General features: G+C 45.4%; 2 protein-coding genes across 4 annotated transcripts in view; one reads left to right on the forward strand and one right to left on the reverse strand.

Moving 5' to 3' along the window:
• Window positions 1-14,635, forward strand: part of srpk3 (SRSF protein kinase 3) — a 41,477-nt gene extending 26,842 nt beyond the window's left edge. Inside the window, exons 11-17 of one of the 3 annotated variants that reach the window (XM_079273569.1) lie at window positions 243-288; window positions 5,058-5,276; window positions 5,432-5,529; window positions 5,651-5,758; window positions 13,629-13,698; window positions 13,853-13,945; window positions 14,046-14,635. In XM_079273569.1, coding sequence (XP_079129695.1) covers window positions 243-288; window positions 5,058-5,276; window positions 5,432-5,529; window positions 5,651-5,758; window positions 13,629-13,698; window positions 13,853-13,945; window positions 14,046-14,230 — 819 coding nt within the window. In that variant the 3' untranslated portion in view covers window positions 14,231-14,635. The remainder of the gene's footprint in view (window positions 1-242; window positions 289-5,057; window positions 5,277-5,431; window positions 5,530-5,650; window positions 5,759-13,628; window positions 13,699-13,852; window positions 13,946-14,045) is intronic. The other 2 variants (XM_079273570.1, XM_079273571.1) reach the window with 2 other exon arrangements.
• Window positions 14,636-15,622: 987 nt separating this feature from the next.
• The window catches only part of tsr2 (TSR2 ribosome maturation factor), a 4,874-nt gene continuing 843 nt past the window's right edge, over window positions 15,623-19,653 (reverse strand). Inside the window, exons 2-5 of the mRNA XM_079273056.1 lie at window positions 17,669-17,759; window positions 17,441-17,532; window positions 16,728-16,880; window positions 15,623-15,853 (exon numbers count right to left, since the gene is read on the reverse strand). Coding sequence (XP_079129182.1) covers window positions 15,752-15,853; window positions 16,728-16,880; window positions 17,441-17,532; window positions 17,669-17,759 — 438 coding nt within the window. The 3' untranslated portion in view covers window positions 15,623-15,751. The remainder of the gene's footprint in view (window positions 15,854-16,727; window positions 16,881-17,440; window positions 17,533-17,668; window positions 17,760-19,653) is intronic.

Raw genomic sequence — 19,653 nt, forward strand, 5'->3', positions numbered from 1 at the left:
GTGGTTGCCGGTTGAGGAGCTGTGGTTGCCAGTTGAGGAGCTGTGGTTGCCGGTTGAGGAGCTGTGGTTGCCGGTTGGGGAGCTGTGGTTGCCGGTTGGGGAGCTGTGGTTGCCGGTTGCTGGTTGAGGAGCTGTGGTTGCCGGTTGAGGAGCTGTGGTTGCCGGTTGAGGAGCTGTGGGTGCCGGTTGAGGAGCTGTGGGTGCTGATTCAACATCTAACATGTTTCCTCCTGTGTGTTCAGAAGATGGAGGACGGTGTGATCCAGTCTGACGACACAGACACTAACTGTGAGTACTCATGATGTGTATTTTCTATGTTTCAGTATCACAATACATACAAACATGTGTTAATTCAATAAGTCCATCGACAACTGTACATGTTTCAGACTACTTTAATACGTATCCACGAACAACTGTTACACGTCTTCCGTTCCTCTAGAACTAACTGCGTCACACGCATGCGCACTAGTTAACTCAGGACTTAACAAACTCCCCTTTCTCTTTAAACAAAAACGTAGTCACAAAAACAAACATTTGTTTTTTTGAACCTTAAACATATAAACACAGGTTTAAACTTGCAACTTTAATGACTAGAGTTTGAGGGTAGTAAGGCTTTTGTTGATTAGCTCGTTTAGCCTTTAAGTTGCCATCCACCTTCGCTGAGAGCCCTCAGCAGAACAAGTGCAGATGTCCCCTTCTTAGTCAAGCAGTCAGCGAGCTGTTCCTTGGAGGCTGACCACATAATCTGCTGGATGGTCCCAGAGTGGACGAGCTCCTTGACGCTGCTGATTTCGAGGCGGAGTCTCTTTTCAGTGACTGTTTTGGTGGACTTGACAGCATCAAGAAGAGAGTGATTGTCCGTTACACACACAATGGGCAAATTGTTCCGTGTGCAATCACCTGTGGTAAGTTCTGAGTAGAGTGTAGCCAAAAAGACTGCACTGTCAATGCCATCTGCAAGTGCCAAAGTCTCTCCTGCTAAGGTGCTTCGGACAACTCTCCTGATCCACTTTGACTGCCAGCATATGGGTGAAAATCTTCCATTCTCTCCCATAAGCATGACCTGGTGTCCGCCTTGAGTGCCTCCGTCTGGAAGGTTTCCCATCGAGGAATCACTGAACACCACTAGTTTCAGCGAGCTGTCTCTTCCCAAGTACTGAAACCTCAAGATCACCTCTTCTGATCTCAGTTTCCTGACAAGTTTATTTGCAGAGTGCAGAGTCTGAACAGTAGCATGCTTTACACTTGATGCTAGGATGGATATGTCACACATTATGTCGGGTCTACTCTGCCTTGCTACCCACAATATTTGGCCAATCTTCGACTTTAACATGTCAGTCTCAGTGTCTGTTAGAGGAGCCTCTCGCTGTGTGGCTCTGTTGGGGTCCACAGGAATGGGTTGTAGATTCTTTATGTAGATACTTTATTGCACTTGTATCTCATCCTCTAAAGAGTGAACCTCCATTCCAATGTAGCTGAAGCTGTTGTGCTCTTCACGTCCAACTTGAAAAGCAACTTTCAAGTGAGGGATGACTGTTGTGGAAAATGTTTCTGAACCACCCCAGATGAAATCATCCACGTGACAAGCAAGGAGTCCCATCAAATTGCAGGAGTCATCCAGCCAGTAGAACACTGCTGGATCAACTCGTGACACAGTAGCTCCCAACTGCTGCATAGTGTCTTTCACTCTGTTGTACCAATACAGAGACCCATCTGCTAGGCCACAAACACACTTTTAACTTCCATAGAATTCCCTTGCTCTGAGCTTCTTGGGGAGGACGGATATAGACATTTCGGGTTAACTCTTTGCCTTGTAAAAAGGCTGCTTTAATGTCCATAGAGTTTAGCTGCCATTTCTTTTGACATATCACTGCCATAATAATTTTTAGAGACTCCGAGGCACATGTAGGTGAGTCTTTAGGGAGCTCCTGAGTGTTCATTTCTTCAAAGCCTCTTGCAACTAATCTCGCTTTAGGTACAACACCATCAGGTGTCTCCTTGAGTGTGCACACCCACCTCGTAGAGATGCATTTCTGGCCTTCATCTTTCACCTCTTCAAACACATCATTATTTTTCCAGTTGCTGAGTTCACTGTGTTTGGCAGACATGAAGGCATCATCATTCACAATAAGTATGTCTTCTTCAGGATGGCTAGCACCGAACTCAACATGCTCAGATGGGACCACTTGAAGATTGTGTACTCGTCCTAAGTCAACAGAACCGGTAGCGCCAGAAATTTCCTCAGGCTCAATGTACTCCAAATTATACCAGTATTTGTATGTCCCAGTGGCTTTTCCTGCCCTGCTGAGGATTTTTCCAGTGTGTGCTTGGCCACTCTCACTGTCTGTGTATGTAACTACCTGTCCAGTTTTCAGACTAAGGCCCTCACAAGTTGTGGTTGAGTTGTTCTGTGATGCATCCGATTGACCATGGCTACCTCCTTCTGGCTGTCTTGGTGTGTGAGGGGGTTCACTGTTCTCCTCACCATTTGTAGGCGTCTCTTCCTCACTTTCATTTTCAGTGTCATAGTTATTCTCATTGCAGCAGGTTCTGGTAATGTTGTATGATGTTCAGTCCCGTCCAGCTGAATGTCCCTTTCTCCCAGCACTGCATGTGGGCTCTCTACTTTTCTAAGCCTGGAGTGATGTACGCGAACGTAAGTGCCACCATGCCTCACAAATATCACCGCACCATCTTGGCCGATGACCACACCTGGACCTTTCCATTCTGTACAATCCAGCCGTTTGTAGTAGACTGTCCCCTGCTTCGTATCGGTCATCAGTGGGCCGCAGTTGTTTACGAAGGGCTCTTTGGATCCTTTCAGAGGACTCAGCTTCTGTAAATGCTCTCCTTGCAGCATGTAATGTTGTGATATGCTGGGCTGTCCAAGTACTCATATTAGTACCTTCCAGAGCTGGCGGCTTATTAGTGAGAACTGAAGGCAGATTTGGGTTTTGTCCAAATACCAGCTGGTAGGGACTGTAGCCATGCAGGTTGTGCATAGGCCATCAGGGCCCAGTCTAGGGCCATCCTCCAGTCACATCCATTGTCCTTCTTCACTTTCATCAGGATTTCAGTGAGGGTTTGATTATGCCTTTCCAAAAGCCCATTGCTCCATGGGCTGTAAGCTGCAGTTGTTTTCACTTCAATGTTGAAGCTTTCAGCCATGTTCCTCATATCTTCGTTGTTGAATTCACCCCCATTGTCACTGAACAGTCTGCGTGGAGGACCATGAACACTTATCCAGCAATGTATAAAGTGCTTCACAATCTCTTTGGGTTTCTTGGTGGTGACGATGCTCCCTGCACTGAATCGTGTGAAGTGGTCAATTGCATGCAGATACCACACTCCCGGCTCTAGCTCATGCAAATCCACAGCTACAGTTTCATTGTAGGTTGAGGCCATGGGCAAACCCACCGCAGGCTTTGGCTTTGGTTTGCTATATCTGATGCACGTCTCACAATTCTTTACAATGTCCTAAAGGATTGTAGTGCATTCATCATCAGCATGACCCGAGCAGGCCAGTAGTTTTTTCAGTCTGTCAACAGAGGCGTGTCCAAATTGCTTGTGTAGTTTCAACAGAACTTTCTGTTTTTCTTTTGTTGTCATGTTTTCTGTCACAGTGAGAATGTCATCCTCATTCTGGAGCTCATGTTCATCTGGGTTACTCCATGTCCTGAAGATGTGAGTTCAAGTTTCACTGGCTGTTTAAACATTGTGGCTTTGTCATTTTCAATGTCTAAAACAGCACCTGCTCTTTTCAGTGAAGTTTTGCTTAAAAGCAATGGGATATTTACTGGGACCACTTCTGTTTCAATGTGACATCTAGTCTGTCCTATCATGGCTGGGATTTTCACTTTCTTTGTAGAATGAACAACTCTCCCATCACCAAACTTGAATGCTCTTACACTCTTTGTGTCCCCCATTTTCAGTAACTCACGTTGTGTTAGTCCACTCATGTAATGATCAAGGCATTTTTCTCCACACACAGTTCTAGTGCAAGCTGTGTCAATGACGGCTGATCCTAGAGACTCCACCATGAATATCTCTGTGTCAGACAACGATTCTTTTGACAACAAAGTAATGTTGCATTCTTCAACATCTGTCACTTTATCATCCTCTGTTCATTTTGCATGTTCATTTTTGTGAGGACAATCTTTTGCCCAGTGATATGTGCTTTGGCAGAATGCACATCTTGATCTTCTCCCGTATCTGTCCAGTGGATTCGTCCCTTGGACAGCCGTATGGATCTGTGGGCTTGACCTGACATTACTTTCACGTTTGCCAGTAAACCGTGTGTAGTAGGCACAGTCAGCAGCACCCCCACACACACGGAGGTCAACAGCTCCCTCTTGTGGAGAATTATCGGCAAATACTCTTTTCAAGCCTGACTTCATGTTTACAAACGATAGGTTTGGACACGCGGTAAGCGCTAATTGTTTGTCTTTAACATTAAGTCCTGCAGTATCAAGTAGCTTGAAAGCTAACACAGCATCTGGAAGCTCCATCTTGAACTTACGTATTCTGTTGTACCGGCGCTCAAACTCGACAATGTAATCGACCACGGAGACGCCATTTTCTCTTGTGATCCGGTCAAACTCTGTGTACGCCTTGTACTGGCGATCCGTTTCCTCTTTCAAAAACACAGCGTCCAATTTCGTGAGAAGTACATTCATTCCTTCATCGTCGTTCAAATCCACTGCGGCAATTTCTAGTGCACTATCCCTCGCTCTTCCCGTCAGCGATAAAGCGACCGCCAAGGCCTGCTTCTTCTCCTCGAGGTCCGTCACCAGCCTCCAAATTTCAACCTCATTTTTCCAGCTCTCGTAGGACTTCTTCTCGTCAAACGGCGGCGGAACTTTGTAATTGCCAGCCGCCATCCTCTGCTACCATTGTTAACTCAATAAGTCCAGCGACAACTGTACATGTTTCAGACTACTTTAATACGTATCCACGAACAACTGTTACACGTCTTCCATTCCTCTAGAACTAACTGCGTCACACGCATGCGCACTAGTCAACTCAGTACTTAACAACATGTACACCTTTGCGCTCAGGCTCTCTGGTCGTCAACGGCAACACTTCCTGCTCCACAGCCAACAGCAAAGCGAGCTCAGACTCTACCTGTTCCTGGTTGGACGACAAGTGTAATGGCCACGCCCCCGCACGGTTCTCCAGCCCCGCCTCCGGCCTATCAGGCTTCTCCAGCTCTGTGATGTCAGCGACGTCTGAATCAGCACTTTCTACTCAGTCAGGATACTCGAGTGGACGAGATGGTAAGAAAATACTATGGAGTATACTACAGTATATACAGTACACACAGTATATATACACACAGATAAACTACAGTATACAGTACACAGATACAACATAATAGAGTGATTTAATTGAAATAATATTATGATAATGATGTAACATTTGTGTGTTTCAGTGTTCAGCGCCTCAGACTTCGTCCTCAGTCCTCTGGATCCTCAGAACGGAAACAAGCTCAGAGTGAAGATCGCTGATTTAGGAAATGCATGCTGGGTGGTGAGCCATCTTCATCACTCCTCTTCCTCTCAGTCAGTATGAACCAATCAGACGTCTCCTCTCTGTAGAGTCAGTATGAACCAATCAGACGTCTCTTTCTCTCCCTTTGTCTCTCGTCCAGCACAAGCACTTCACAGAGGACATTCAGACCAGACAGTACAGAGCTCTGGAGGTTCTGATTGGAGCAGAGTACGGACCACCTGCTGACATCTGGAGCACCGCCTGCATGGTACACACACACACACACACACACACACACACTCTGCAGGTCTTGGTATCAGTAGACCCGATAGATGTTTTATTAGTTTGTCAATTATGTATCAAAGTATCATCGATGATGTGGGTCATGGTGTATGTTGTTTTAGTGTACCGTCGGGTGTACGAAATACGGTGAAAATGTACCGTCGATGTTTCTTCGTACTGTCGGTGTTTGTGTGTCGATGTTTCTTCGTACTGTCGATGTTTCTTCGTACTGTCGGTGTTTGTGTGTCGGTGTTTCTTCGTACTGTCGGTGTTTCTTCGTACTGTCGGTGTTTGTGTGTCGATGTTTCTTCGTACTGTCGATGTTTCTTCGTACTGTCGGTGTTTGTGTGTCGGTGTTTCTTCGTACTGTCGATGTTTGTGTGTCGATGTTTCTTCGTACTGTCGATGTTTCTTCGTACTGTCGGTGTTTGTGTGTCGGTGTTTCTTCGTACTGTCGGTGTTTGTGTGTCGATGTTTCTTCGTACTGTCGATGTTTCTTCGTACTGTCGGTGTTTGTGTGTCGATGTTTCTTCGTACTGTCGGTGTTTCTTCGTACTGTCGGTGTTTGTGTGTCGATGTTTCTTCGTACTGTCGATGTTTCTTCGTACTGTCGGTGTTTGTGTGTCGGTGTTTCTTCGTACTGTCGATGTTTGTGTGTCGATGTTTCTTCGTACTGTCGATGTTTCTTCGTACTGTCGGTGTTTGTGTGTCGATGTTTCTTCGTACTGTCGGTGTTTCTTCGTACTGTCGGTGTTTGTGTGTCGGTGTTTCTTCGTACTGTCTGTGTTTGTGTGTCGATGTTTCTTCGTACTGTCGATGTTTCTTCGTACTGTCGGTGTTTGTGTGTCGGTGTTTCTTCGTACTGTCGGTGTTTGTGTGTCGATGTTTCTTCGTACTGTCGGTGTTTGTGTGTCGATGTTTCTTCGTACTGTCGGTGTTTGTGTGTCGATGTTTCTTCGTACTGTCGGTGTTTGTGTGTCGATGTTTCTTCGTACTGTCGATGTTTCTTCGTACTGTCGGTGTTTGTGTGTCGGTGTTTCTTCGTACTGTCGGTGTTTGTGTGTCGATGTTTCTTCGTACTGTCGATGTTTCTTCGTACTGTCGGTGTTTGTGTGTCGGTGTTTCTTCGTACTGTCGGTGTTTGTGTGTCGATGTTTCTTCGTACTGTCGGTGTTTGTGTGTCGATGTTTCTTCGTACTGTCGATGTTTCTTCGTACTGTCGGTGTTTGTGTGTCGGTGTTTCTTCGTACTGTCGGTGTTTGTGTGTCGATGTTTCTTCGTACTGTCGGTGTTTGTGTGTCGATGTTTCTTCGTACTGTCGATGTTTCTTCGTACTGTCGGTGTTTGTGTGTCGGTGTTTCTTCGTACTGTCGGTGTTTGTGTGTCGATGTTTCTTCGTACTGTCGGTGTTTATGTGTCGATGTTTGTGTGTCGATGTTTCTTCGTACTGTCGATGTTTGTGTGTCGGTGTTTCTTCGTACTGTCGGTGTTTGTGTGTCGATGTTTCTTCGTACTGTCGGTGTTTGTGTGTCGATGTTTCTTCGTACTGTCGATGTTTGTGTGTCGGTGTTTCTTCGTACTGTCGGTGTTTGTGTGTCGATGTTTCTTCGTACTGTCGGTGTTTGTGTGTCGATGTTTCTTCGTACTGTCGATTTTTGTGTGTCGGTGTTTCTTCGTACTGTCGGTGTTTGTGTGTCGATGTTTCTTCGTACTGTCGGTGTTTGTGTGTCGATGTTTCTTCGTACTGTCGGTGTTTGTGTGTCGATGTTTCTTCGTACTGTCGGTGTTTGTGTGTCGATGTTTCTTCGTACTGTCGGTGTTTGTGTGTCGATGTTTCTTCGTACTGTCGGTGTTTGTGTGTCGATGTTTCTTCGTACTGTCGATGTTTGTGTGTCGATGTTTCTTCGTACTGTCGGTGTTTGTGTGTCGATGTTTCTTCGTACTGTCGGTGTTTGTGTGTCGATGTTTCTTCGTACTGTCGGTGTTTGTGTGTCGATGTTTCTTCGTACTGTCGGTGTTTGTGTGTCGATGTTTCTTCGTACTGTCGGTGTTTGTGTGTCGATGTTTCTTCGTACTGTCGGTGTTTGTGTGTCGATGTTTCTTCGTACTGTCGGTGTTTGTGTGTCGATGTTTCTTCGTACTGTCGGTGTTTGTGTGTCGATGTTTCTTCGTACTGTCGGTGTTTGTGTGTCGATGTTTCTTCGTACTGTCGGTGTTTGTGTGTCGATGTTTCTTCGTACTGTCGGTGTTTGTGTGTCGATGTTTCTTCGTACTGTCGGTGTTTGTGTGTCGGTGTTTCTTCGTACTGTCGGTGTTTGTGTGTCGATGTTTCTTCGTACTGTCGGTGTTTGTGTGTCGATGTTTCTTCGTACTGTCGATGTTTGTGTGTCGATGTTTCTTCGTACTGTCGGTGTTTGTGTGTCGATGTTTCTTCATACTGTCGGTGTTTGTGTGTCGGTGTTTCTTCGTACTGTCGGTGTTTGTGTGTCGGTGTTTCTTCGTACTGTCGGTGTTTCTTCGTACTGTCGGTGTTTGTGTGTCGATGTTTCTTCGTACTGTCGGTGTTTGTGTGTCGATGTTTCTTCGTACTGTCGGTGTTTGTGTGTCGATGTTTCTTCGTACTGTCGATGTTTCTTCGTACTGTCGGTGTTTGTGTGTCGGTGTTTCTTCGTACTGTCGGTGTTTCTTCGTACTGTCGGTGTTTGTGTGTCGGTGTTTCTTCGTACTGTCGGTGTTTGTGTGTCGATGTTTCTTCGTACTGTCGGTGTTTGTGTGTCGATGTTTCTTCGTACTGTCGATGTTTCTTCGTACTGTCGGTGTTTGTGTGTCGATGTTTCTTCGTACTGTCGGTGTTTCTTCGTACTGTCGGTGTTTGTGTGTCGATGTTTCTTCGTACTGTCGGTGTTTGTGTGTCGATGTTTCTTCGTACTGTCGGTGTTTGTGTGTCGATGTTTCTTCGTACTGTCGGTGTTTGTGTGTCGGTGTTTCTTCGTACTGTCGGTGTTTCTTCGTACTGTCGGTGTTTGTGTGTCGATGTTTCTTCGTACTGTCGGTGTTTGTGTGTCGATGTTTCTTCGTACTGTCGGTGTTTGTGTGTCGGTGTTTCTTCGTACTGTCGGTGTTTGTGTGTCGATGTTTCTTCGTACTGTCGGTGTTTGTGTGTCGATGTTTCTTCGTACTGTCGGTGTTTGTGTGTCGGTGTTTCTTCGTACTGTCGGTGTTTCTTCGTACTGTCGGTGTTTGTGTGTCGATGTTTCTTCGTACTGTCGGTGTTTGTGTGTCGGTGTTTCTTCGTACTGTCGGTGTTTCTTCGTACTGTCGGTGTTTCTTCGTACTGTCGATGTTTGTGTGTCGATGTTTCTTCGTACTGTCGGTGTTTGTGTGTCGATGTTTCTTCGTACTGTCGGTGTTTGTGTGTCGATGTTTCTTCGTACTGTCGGTGTTTGTGTGTCGATGTTTCTTCGTACTGTCGGTGTTTGTGTGTCGGTGTTTCTTCGTACTGTCGGTGTTTGTGTGTCGGTGTTTGTGTGTCGATGTTTCTTCGTACTGTCGGTGTTTGTGTGTCGATGTTTCTTCGTACTGTCGGTGTTTGTGTGTCGATGTTTCTTCGTACTGTCGGTGTTTCTTCGTACTGTCGGTGTTTGTGTGTCGATGTTTCTTCGTACTGTCGGTGTTTGTGTGTCAGTGTTTCTTCGTACTGTCGGTGTTTGTGTGTCGATGTTTCTTCGTACTGTCGGTGTTTGTGTGTCGATGTTTCTTCGTACTGTCGGTGTGTCTTCGTACTGTCGGTGTTTGTGTGTCGGTGTTTGTGTGTCGATGTTTCTTCGTACTGTCGGTGTTTGTGTGTCGATGTTTCTTCGTACTGTCGATGTTTCTTCGTACTGTCGGTGTTTGTGTGTCGGTGTTTCTTCGTACTGTCGGTGTTTCTTCGTACTGTCGGTGTTTGTGTGTCGGTGTTTCTTCGTACTGTCGGTGTTTGTGTGTCGATGTTTCTTTGTACTGTCGGTGTTTGTGTGTCGATGTTTCTTCGTACTGTCGGTGTTTGTGTGTCGATGTTTCTTCGTACTGTCGGTGTTTGTGTGTCGATGTTTCTTCGTACTGTCGGTGTTTGTGTGTCGGTGTTTGTGTGTCGATGTTTCTTCGTACTGTCTGTGTTTGTGTGTCGATGTTTCTTCGTACTGTCGATGTTTCTTCGTACTGTCGGTGTTTGTGTGTCGGTGTTTCTTCGTACTGTCGGTGTTTCTTCGTACTGTCGGTGTTTGTGTGTCGGTGTTTCTTCGTACTGTCGGTGTTTGTGTGTCGATGTTTCTTCGTACTGTCGGTGTTTGTGTGTCGATGTTTCTTCGTACTGTCGGTGTTTGTGTGTCGATGTTTCTTCGTACTGTCGGTGTTTGTGTGTCGGTGTTTCTTCGTACTGTCGGTGTTTCTTCGTACTGTCGGTGTTTGTGTGTCGGTGTTTCTTCGTACTGTCGGTGTTTCTTCGTACTGTCGGTGTTTCTTCGTACTGTCGATGTTTCTTCGTACTGTCGGTGTTTGTGTGTCGATGTTTCTTCGTACTGTCGGTGTTTGTGTGTCGATGTTTCTTCGTACTGTCGATGTTTCTTCGTACTGTCGGTGTTTGTGTGTCGATGTTTCTTCGTACTGTCGGTGTTTGTGTGTCGATGTTTCTTCGTACTGTCGGTGTTTGTGTGTCGATGTTTCTTCGTACTGTCGGTGTTTGTGTGTCGGTGTTTGTGTGTCGATGTTTCTTCGTACTGTCGGTGTTTGTGTGTCGATGTTTCTTCGTACTGTCGGTGTTTGTGTGTCGATGTTTCTTCGTACTGTCGGTGTTTGTGTGTCGATGTTTCTTCATACTGTCGATGTTTGTGTGTCGATGTTTCTTCGTACTGTCGATGTTTGTGTGTCGATGTTTCTTCGTACTGTCGGTGTTTGTGTGTCGATGTTTCTTCGTACTGTCGATGTTTGTGTGTCGATGTTTCTTCGTACTGTCGATGTTTGTGTGTCGATGTTTCTTCGTACTGTCGATGTTTGTGTGTCGGTGTTTCTTCGTACTGTCGATGTTTGTGTGTCGATGTTTCTTCGTACTGTCGGTGTTTGTGTGTCGATGTTTCTTCGTACTGTCGATGTTTGTGTGTCGATGTTTCTTCGTACTGTCGATGTTTGTGTGTCGGTGTTTCTTCGTACTGTCGATGTTTGTGTGTCGATGTTTCTTCGTACTGTCGGTGTTTGTGTGTCGATGTTTCTTCGTACTGTCGGTGTTTGTGTGTCGATGTTTCTTCGTACTGTCGATGTTTGTGTGTCGATGTTTCTTCGTACTGTCGATGTTTGTGTGTCGATGTTTCTTCGTACTGTCGATGTTTGTGTGTCGATGTTTCTTCATACTGTCGATGTTTGTGTGTCGATGTTTCTTCGTACTGTCGATGTTTGTGTGTCGATGTTTCTTCGTACTGTCGATGTTTGTGTGTCGATGTTTCTTCGTACTGTCGATGTTTGTGTGTCGGTGTTTCTTCGTACTGTCGATGTTTGTGTGTCGATGTTTCTTCGTACTGTCGGTGTTTGTGTGTCGATGTTTCTTCGTACTGTCGATGTTTGTGTGTCGGTGTTTCTTCGTACTGTCGATGTTTCTTCGTACTGTCGGTGTTTGTGTGTCGATGTTTCTTCGTACTGTCGGTGTTTGTGTGTCGATGTTTCTTCGTACTGTCGGTGTTTGTGTGTCGGTGTTTCTTCGTACTGTCGGTGTTTGTGTGTCGGTGTTTCTTTGTACTGTCGGTGTTTGTGTGTCGGTGTTTCTTTGTACTGTCGGTGTTTGTGTGTCGGTGTTTCTTCGTACTGTCGATGTTTCTTCGTACTGTCGGTGTTTGTGTGTCGGTGTTTCTTCGTACTGTCGATGTTTCTTCGTACTGTCGGTGTTTGTGTGTCGATGTTTCTTTGTACTGTCGGTGTTTGTGTGTCGGTGTTTCTTCGTACTGTCGGTGTTTGTGTGTCGGTGTTTCTTCGTACTGTCGGTGTTTGTGTGTCGGTGTTTCTTCGTACTGTCGGTGTTTGTGTGTCGGTGTTTCTTCGTACTGTCGGTGTTTGTGTGTCGGTGTTTCTTCGTACTGTCGGTGTTTGTGTGTCGATGTTTCTTCGTACTGTCGGTGTTTGTGTGTCGATGTTTCTTCGTACTGTCGGTGTTTGTGTGTCGATGGTTCTTCGTACTGTCGGTGTTTGTGTGTCGATGTTTCTTCGTACTGTCGATGTTTCTTCGTACTGTCGGTGTTTGTGTGTCGGTGTTTCTTCGTACTGTCGGTGTTTCTTCGTACTGTCGGTGTTTGTGTGTCGGTGTTTCTTCGTACTGTCGGTGTTTCTTCGTACTGTCGATGTTTCTTCGTACTGTCGATGTTTGTGTGTCGGTGTTTCTTCGTACTGTCGGTGTTTCTTCGTACTGTCGGTGTCGATGTTTCTTCGTACTGTCGGTGTTTGTGTGTCGATGTTTCTTCGTACTGTCGGTGTTTGTGTGTCGATGTTTCTTCGCACTGTCGGTGTTTGTGTGTCGGTGTTTCTTCGTACTGTCGGTGTTTCTTCGTACTGTCGGTGTCGATGTTTCTTCGTACTGTCGGTGTTTGTGTGTCGATGTTTCTTCGTACTGTCGGTGTTTGTGTGTCGGTGTTTCTTCGTACTGTCGGTGTTTCTTCGTACTGTCGGTGTTTCTTCGTACTGTCGGTGTTTCTTCGTACTGTCGGTGTTTCTTCGTACTGTCTGTTTCTTCGTACTGTCGATGTTTCTTCGTACTGTCGGTGTTTGTGTGTCGGTGTTTCTTCGTACTGTCGGTGTTTGTGTGTCGGTGTTTGTGTGTCGATGTTTCTTCGTACTGTCGGTGTTTGTGTGTCGATGTTTCTTCGTACTGTCGGTGTTTCTTCGTACTGTCGGTGTTTCTTCGTACTGTCGGTGTTTCTTCGTACTGTCGGTGTTTGTGTGTCGGTGTTTGTGTGTCGATGTTTCTTCGTACTGTCGGTGTTTCTTCGTACTGTCGGTGTTTCTTCGTACTGTCGGTGTTTCTTCGTACTGTCGGTGTTTCTTCGTACTGTCTGTTTCTTCGTACTGTCGGTGTTTCTTCGTACTGTCGGTGTTTGTGTGTCGGTGTTTGTGTGTCGATGTTTCTTCGTACTGTCGGTGTTTGTGTGTCGGTGTTTCTTCGTACTGTCGGTGTTTGTGTGTCGATGTTTCTTCGTACTGTCGGTGTTTGTGTGTCGGTGTTTGTGTGTCGATGTTTCTTCGTACTGTCGGTGTTTGTGTGTCGGTGTTTCTTCGTACTGTCGGTGTTTGTGTGTCGGGGTTTCTTCGTACTGTCGGTGTTTGTGTGTCGATGTTTCTTCGTACTGTCGGTGTTTGTGTGTCGATGTTTGTGTGTCGATGTTTCTTCGTACTGTCGGTGTTTGTGTGTCGGTGTTTCTTCGTACTGTCGGTGTTTGTGTGTCGATGTTTCTTCGTACTGTCGGTGTTTGTGTGTCGATGTTTCTTCGTACTGTCGGTGTTTGTGTGTCGATGTTTGTGTGTCGATGTTTCTTCGTACTGTCGGTGTTTGTGTGTCGGTGTTTCTTCGTACTGTCGGTGTTTGTGTGTCGATGTTTCTTCGTACTGTCGGTGTTTGTGTGTCGATGTTTCTTCGTACTGTCGGTGTTTGTGTGTCTGTGTTTCTTCGTACTGTCGGTGTTTGTGTGTCGATGTTTCTTCGTACTGTCGGTGTTTGTGTGTCGATGTTTCTTCGTACTGTCGGTGTTTGTGTGTCGATGTTTCTTCGTACTGTCGGTGTTTGTGTGTCGATGTTTCTTCGTACTGTCGGTGTCGGTGAATTGATGTATTGATTGATGTTTCAGGCCTTTGAGTTGGCGACAGGAGATTACCTCTTTGAACCTCATTCAGGAGAAGATTACACCAGAGACGAAGGTACTACACATTATAATACTCATACTTTAAACACGACTGAAGTCTTATCGGCCTACACTAGTATTACACTCAGCGTAAAGGTACAACTCATAACAAACAGTACTGCTGTGTACTAGCGAGTACTTCAGTGTGTATTTTTATTATTTGTGTTCAGATCACATCGCTCACGTCATCGAGCTGCTCGGCCCGATTCCTCTGCCCTTCGCTTTGTCTGGCAGGTACTCCAGAGAGTACTTCGACAGGAGAGGTGAGACAGTCTGTTTGTGTGCTCCCGTCTCACCCGTGTCCTCCCGTCCCGTCTCACCCGTGTCGTGTCCTCCCGTCTCACCCGTGTCCTCCCGTCTCAGGTGAGCTGCGTCACATCTCCAGCTTGAAGCCGTGGGGTCTGTTTGAGGTTCTGTTGGAGAAGTACGAGTGGCCTCTGGACCAGGCGGCTCAGTTCAGTGACTTCCTGTTGACCATGTTGGAGCTGCAGCCGGAACGCAGAGCGACTGCAGCGCAATGTCTGCAGCACCCATGGCTGCTCACATAGACACTCACTGATATACACACAATGAACTACACACAATGAACTACACACACTGATGTACACACACTGAACTACACACAATGAACTACACACACTGATGTACACACAATGAACTACACACACTGATGTACACACACTGATGGACACACAATGAACCACACACACTGATGTACACACAATGAACTACACACACTGATGGACACACACTGATGTACACAATGAACTACACACACTGATGGACACACAATGAACCACACACACTGATGTACACACAATGAACTACACACACTGATGTACACACAATGAACTACACACACTGATGTACACACACTGATGGACACACAATGAACCACACACACTGATGTACACACAATGAACTACACACACTGATGTACACACAATGAACTACACACACTGATGTACACACAATGAACCACACACACTGATGTACACACACTGATGGACACACAATGAACTACACACACTGATGGACACACAATGAACTACACACACTGATGGACACACAATGAACTACACACACTTACTGTTGAGGTTATAAATCTGTCAGTTGATTTCATGTGAAGAGGGAAGTTATCGCCTCGGTTGAGATTTAAATGTTTTGTTTATTTGGGAAGTTATCCACCGATCAATCAGTCATTGATCGGTGGATTCAGTGGATAACAGATCAATCAGTCATTGATCGGTGGATTCAGTGGATAACAGATCAATCAGTCATTGATCGGTGGATTCAGTGCCGGGCGGTGACGTCGGTCGGTCCGGGTGTAACTTCTTCTTCTGAACTCAGTTTGTGAAAGTGTGTTTCTGTTGTAACTGATGATTTCCTGCAGAGTTCTGGTTCTGATCTTTGGTTCTGTGTCTTTCTTGTTTCTTAGATTTTACAGATTTTCTGCCTCAAAGTTTCTCTGTGAATTCTGCTGTTTCTGTAGAATTGTGCTGAGTTCGTATTTTACAGACCCCTGATGATGAAGACTGATGATGAGCAGCAGACCTTCTCACTGACGGTTGATATTGTTTGTATCGACAGTATTGATCTCTGTAGCTCAAACCTCACCTGTTTCTATGTTCATGGAATAAATAGTGCCTTAAAATGAGCCCGGAACTCCTTCTTCCTGTCAGTGACATCACCAGACATTAATATGTTTTATATTTATTTCTTTGTTTGGACTATTTCTTCTTGTGAAAATAAAGATGAAAGCTGGTGTGAGATGTTTCTTTGACCTCTCACCTCTACCACAGACTGACTTTAGTATTAAAGAAGCCCCGAATGAAACGCTGAGGTTTAATACACAGCCCTCGTACAGTGTGATGTCACAGTAGTGACATCATGATGTAGGAGTACAGTCAGACTATCGAGTGACGTCGCACAGGACACAGTGAAGTCAACAGGTTTAATATAAAAGCACGAGTGAGTCGGTGTGATGAAGCGTTCTTCAGATCCAGACTGCAGCAGAAGACTCCAGAGTTCAACAGTTCAACAGTTCAAACTGTGCCACGTGTTCCTCTTCACTTCTTACACACAACCGTCCACCCGGCCTCTTCATCACGAGGAGGAGGAGGAGGATCTCTGCTGCTGACTGATGGAACGGAGGATCCACACTCCATCACCTGAACACACAAACATTCATCACGATAAGAAACTAACTCCTGCTGCATGTGACTGACGAGTCATTCAAAAGAACGATCTGCACCGTAGTGAAGAATGAAAACTTCATTTACACAGCGACAGTTTTATGTGAACAGACTTTTTATTATTTACTTATATATATATATATTTATATATATTTACTTATAATTATATTATATTTACTTTCCTTACTTATTTCATACTTATTTAGCGTCACACTATGACATCACACTACACCAGTGGTGGCCTTCAAGGCCTTCTCTGCCGGCCTAAACAATCAAAGTTATATCGATTTAATAATGTTTCATAAATACACTACATGTATTATAATATTTCCCATCATCTTATGTTCCCATTGCACAGCTCCTGTCTTCCTCAGTTGCTCTGCTTCCAGTGCAGCTTGTTTTAAGTAGAGCTTTTATCCAATCAGATCTCACCTCTGTGTCTCTAGGTAGAACAGAGCCAGAGGCCTGCAGACTCACAAGTGCATCATGAGCACTTTAAGTGAACGGGGACGATGTCGTTTCTACTGTTACTTTGTCTATGGTGTCGTTCTTATGAATAATATGAATAATATGAATAGTATGAATGGCTCGTGCTCCAGTGCTGCAGCTCTGCTGATTGATGTGTTGCTTTGTTGTCATATAAATACATGTGACTGGTTCTTGTGAGTGTGTTCATTACATTCTGACGTGTCCGTTAATGACGAGTCATCGTGGGGTTAGGGTCGGACATTTGATTCTCAGGTGTTTTCTTCAACAGCAGGAATGACGGTCTGGAGCTAAACGCTGCGGGGAGTAAAATGCACGGCCCGCCACTGCACAATACTACGACAGTGCATCAGGTAAGACGTACCTGTGTTTCATCACCGCTGTCTTCATCAGAGTGTGTGGGCGGAGCTGTGACCCTCTGACTCTTCTTCTGTGTCAGAGTGTTGACGGTTTGTTGGAGCTGCTCTAGCGCCCCCTGCTGCCACTGACTGAAGGCCTGGACCAGACTGTCACACACCTGGAAACACAGGTTTCACATCATGATTTACACCCTTCAGATATGTTAAAGCTGCATTCTCTCTAGTGTCCACCAGGGGGCGACTCCTCTGGTTGTATAGAAGTCTGTAGAAAATGACTCTACTTCTCTCTTGATTTATTCCCTCAGTAAACATTGTAAACATGAGTTTATGTCTCAATCTCTAGTTTCAAGTCTTCTTCAATACAGCATGATGTTCATTTAGTACATTATGGTCCATTTAGAGTCACACAGACCATAAAGCAGGGGATGCTTTAGGGCGGGGCTACATAGTGATTGACAGGTCGACACCACATTGAACTTTAACCCTTTCACAATGTTTTTACTTCAATGGTCTCATTCAGAGTTCAGTTATCTCCTGTGTGTGTGTGTGTGTAGGTATGTGTAGGTGTGTGTGTGTGTGTATCTATGTGTAGGTGTGTGAGTGTGTGTGTGTGTGTGTGTGTATATATGTGTGTGTAGGTGTTTGTGTGAGCGTGAACGTGTGTGTGTATGTGAGCGTGTGTGTGTGTGTGTGTGTGTGTGTGCGTGCGTGCGTGTACCTGCGGTAAACTCCCGTCATCCACCACTGTGTCAAACTCTTGATCCATCAGTTCAGCAATGAAGTCCTCCACCTCGCACTGCTGCAGGTCAGCTACAGAGAGAGATCTTTAGAAAAACTTCATTTTCTTTGAACATGTTTCTTTACCATTTAAAACGGTGAAACAAATAACCTCCAACAAACAGAGTACCTGAACAATAAACTGCTGTTGACAGGTTTCGTTACTTACCGTTGTCATGGAAATACTGCTGGACTACATCCACCATCCAATCAGCTTTCTGCTGCCCGTACACGCCTCCAAACCCGTTATCCACCGCAATCTGAGGACACAAAAGCACGCATCTGAGAGTTTGAGTCTGAGATAAAACCCTAGTCCAGAGACCCTAACAGAGTTCCGGACCCCCCTAGAGCAGCGGTTCCCAAACCTTTTAGGCCACGCACACCCTTCTACATCCCGACCGAGTTCACGCACCCCCAATCCCCCCCACCTTCAAAAACAACAGAGCCTATTTATAGCCGCATAAAAATCGAACAGTTCCAAAAAGAGAACAGTTTGCTCGCGCGTGGCATTTGTTTACAAGATCAAAAACACAAAAAAGACAAAACATCTTCCTGCACCGTGCCTTCGAAAAGGTAACGGACGTTCACCAGAAGATTGGCCAGATTTGTAGACTCGGATTGGGACAAAGCATCGATGCGGCGACACAGTGTTGTTGGACACCGGGATCATGTCCAACTTTTTTGCTTCTTTCTCCCCAATCATACATTCCACCATCTCTCTGGCAGCTGGCGAGCTCACGTCGTCAGTGATTGTGTGCGGTAGCCCCTTTCTCGCTATTCTGTAACCAGATATGAAGCCCGTAGTGCGTCATTTATAGACCAACACATGAATGAGACTGCAGTTGTTTTTGGCTGTTTTGTAACTCCTCCAATGATTCGATATAAACAATGTAAGGGGCTTTTGACTTGCACTGGCATGCTTGGTGTTCAGGTGGCGACGTAAATAAGAGCTTCAGACTGTTAGCCAGAACCTCACTGCACACCACGCACTGTGGCTTTGGGGAATCTGCGTTGCCAATCCAAGTGAAGCCCAGACACACATACTTTTCATCATATTTCCTCTTTTTTCCTCCCAGTCTGATGCTCTCTCTCGTTTCCTCCTTTTTCACCTTGACTCCGCGATGGGCCGATGTGCTCCCCATTTGTCTGTGCTATCCCTTCCTCCTTTTTGGTGTCGTTCGACTCCCGTTCGACAGTTTCCCCGATTTCAGCCAGTTTAGCATATTTGCATGAATGTTGCTGAATGAATGAAGTTAGCTGACGTTAGCTACACAAGCTAGGCTAGCTAGTGTGTACGTAAAAGACAGTCTGGCGGCAGGAGCTGAAGTGCATTTTTTAAAATTATATTTAATATAAATTATTACACCATTAGACCACCATTACATGTTTCCTCTCACACACCCCCTAGAGGCAGGCAAAAATTATTAAAAGTTAGACTTGAAAATAAAAGTATCCCCATGGTTGAAATTATGAGATGGAAAGTTGAAATGATGAGACAGCATGTTGTCTGTCTACTGACATTAAAACGATCACAACAGGTGGACAGGAGAGGCAACAGCCCGAAAAGAGGTTTTCCAACCATTGAAAAAGATCGACAAATAATCCCAAAATGTCCACGAAGAGAAAAATTGATGCAGAGGGAAGAAAATGTAATGAAAGATGGGAAAGTGAATACATGTTTGTGCTTCAAGGAGAACAACGGGTCTGTCTTCTGTGTTATGAGGCGTGTCGGTGATGAAGGATACAATTCACGTCGGCATTTTGACACCAAACACGGAGCTAAATTTATCCTCCAAGAAAAACATCAAACTGTCCGAGAACTAAAAGGCAGACTGCAATCACAGCAGAATATATTGACACAGCTACAGCCCAGTGCATGCTGAAGGTATGTGAGCAGAGCTCCGACCAGATACAGACTTTTACAAATGTCAGTTTGTGAAGAAACACCATCGCAGACGAGTTGATGAACTAGCAGCAATCTAACAACACAGCTAGCTGAGAGACGAGCAGGTACTTGTGTTTGTAATGAACTGCTGATGAAAGCACAGACAACACGGATACATCATCTATCATGTTCATCAGACCTGACTCTCAGTGAGCAGCTCTTGGATGTAGCTGCATGCACAGGACGACGACAGGGAGGAACATTAGTGA

Source organism: Melanostigma gelatinosum (genome assembly GCF_949748355.1).
Source record: "Melanostigma gelatinosum genome assembly, chromosome: 8".
In the NCBI taxonomy this organism is placed as follows: domain Eukaryota; kingdom Metazoa; phylum Chordata; class Actinopteri; order Perciformes; family Zoarcidae; genus Melanostigma; species Melanostigma gelatinosum.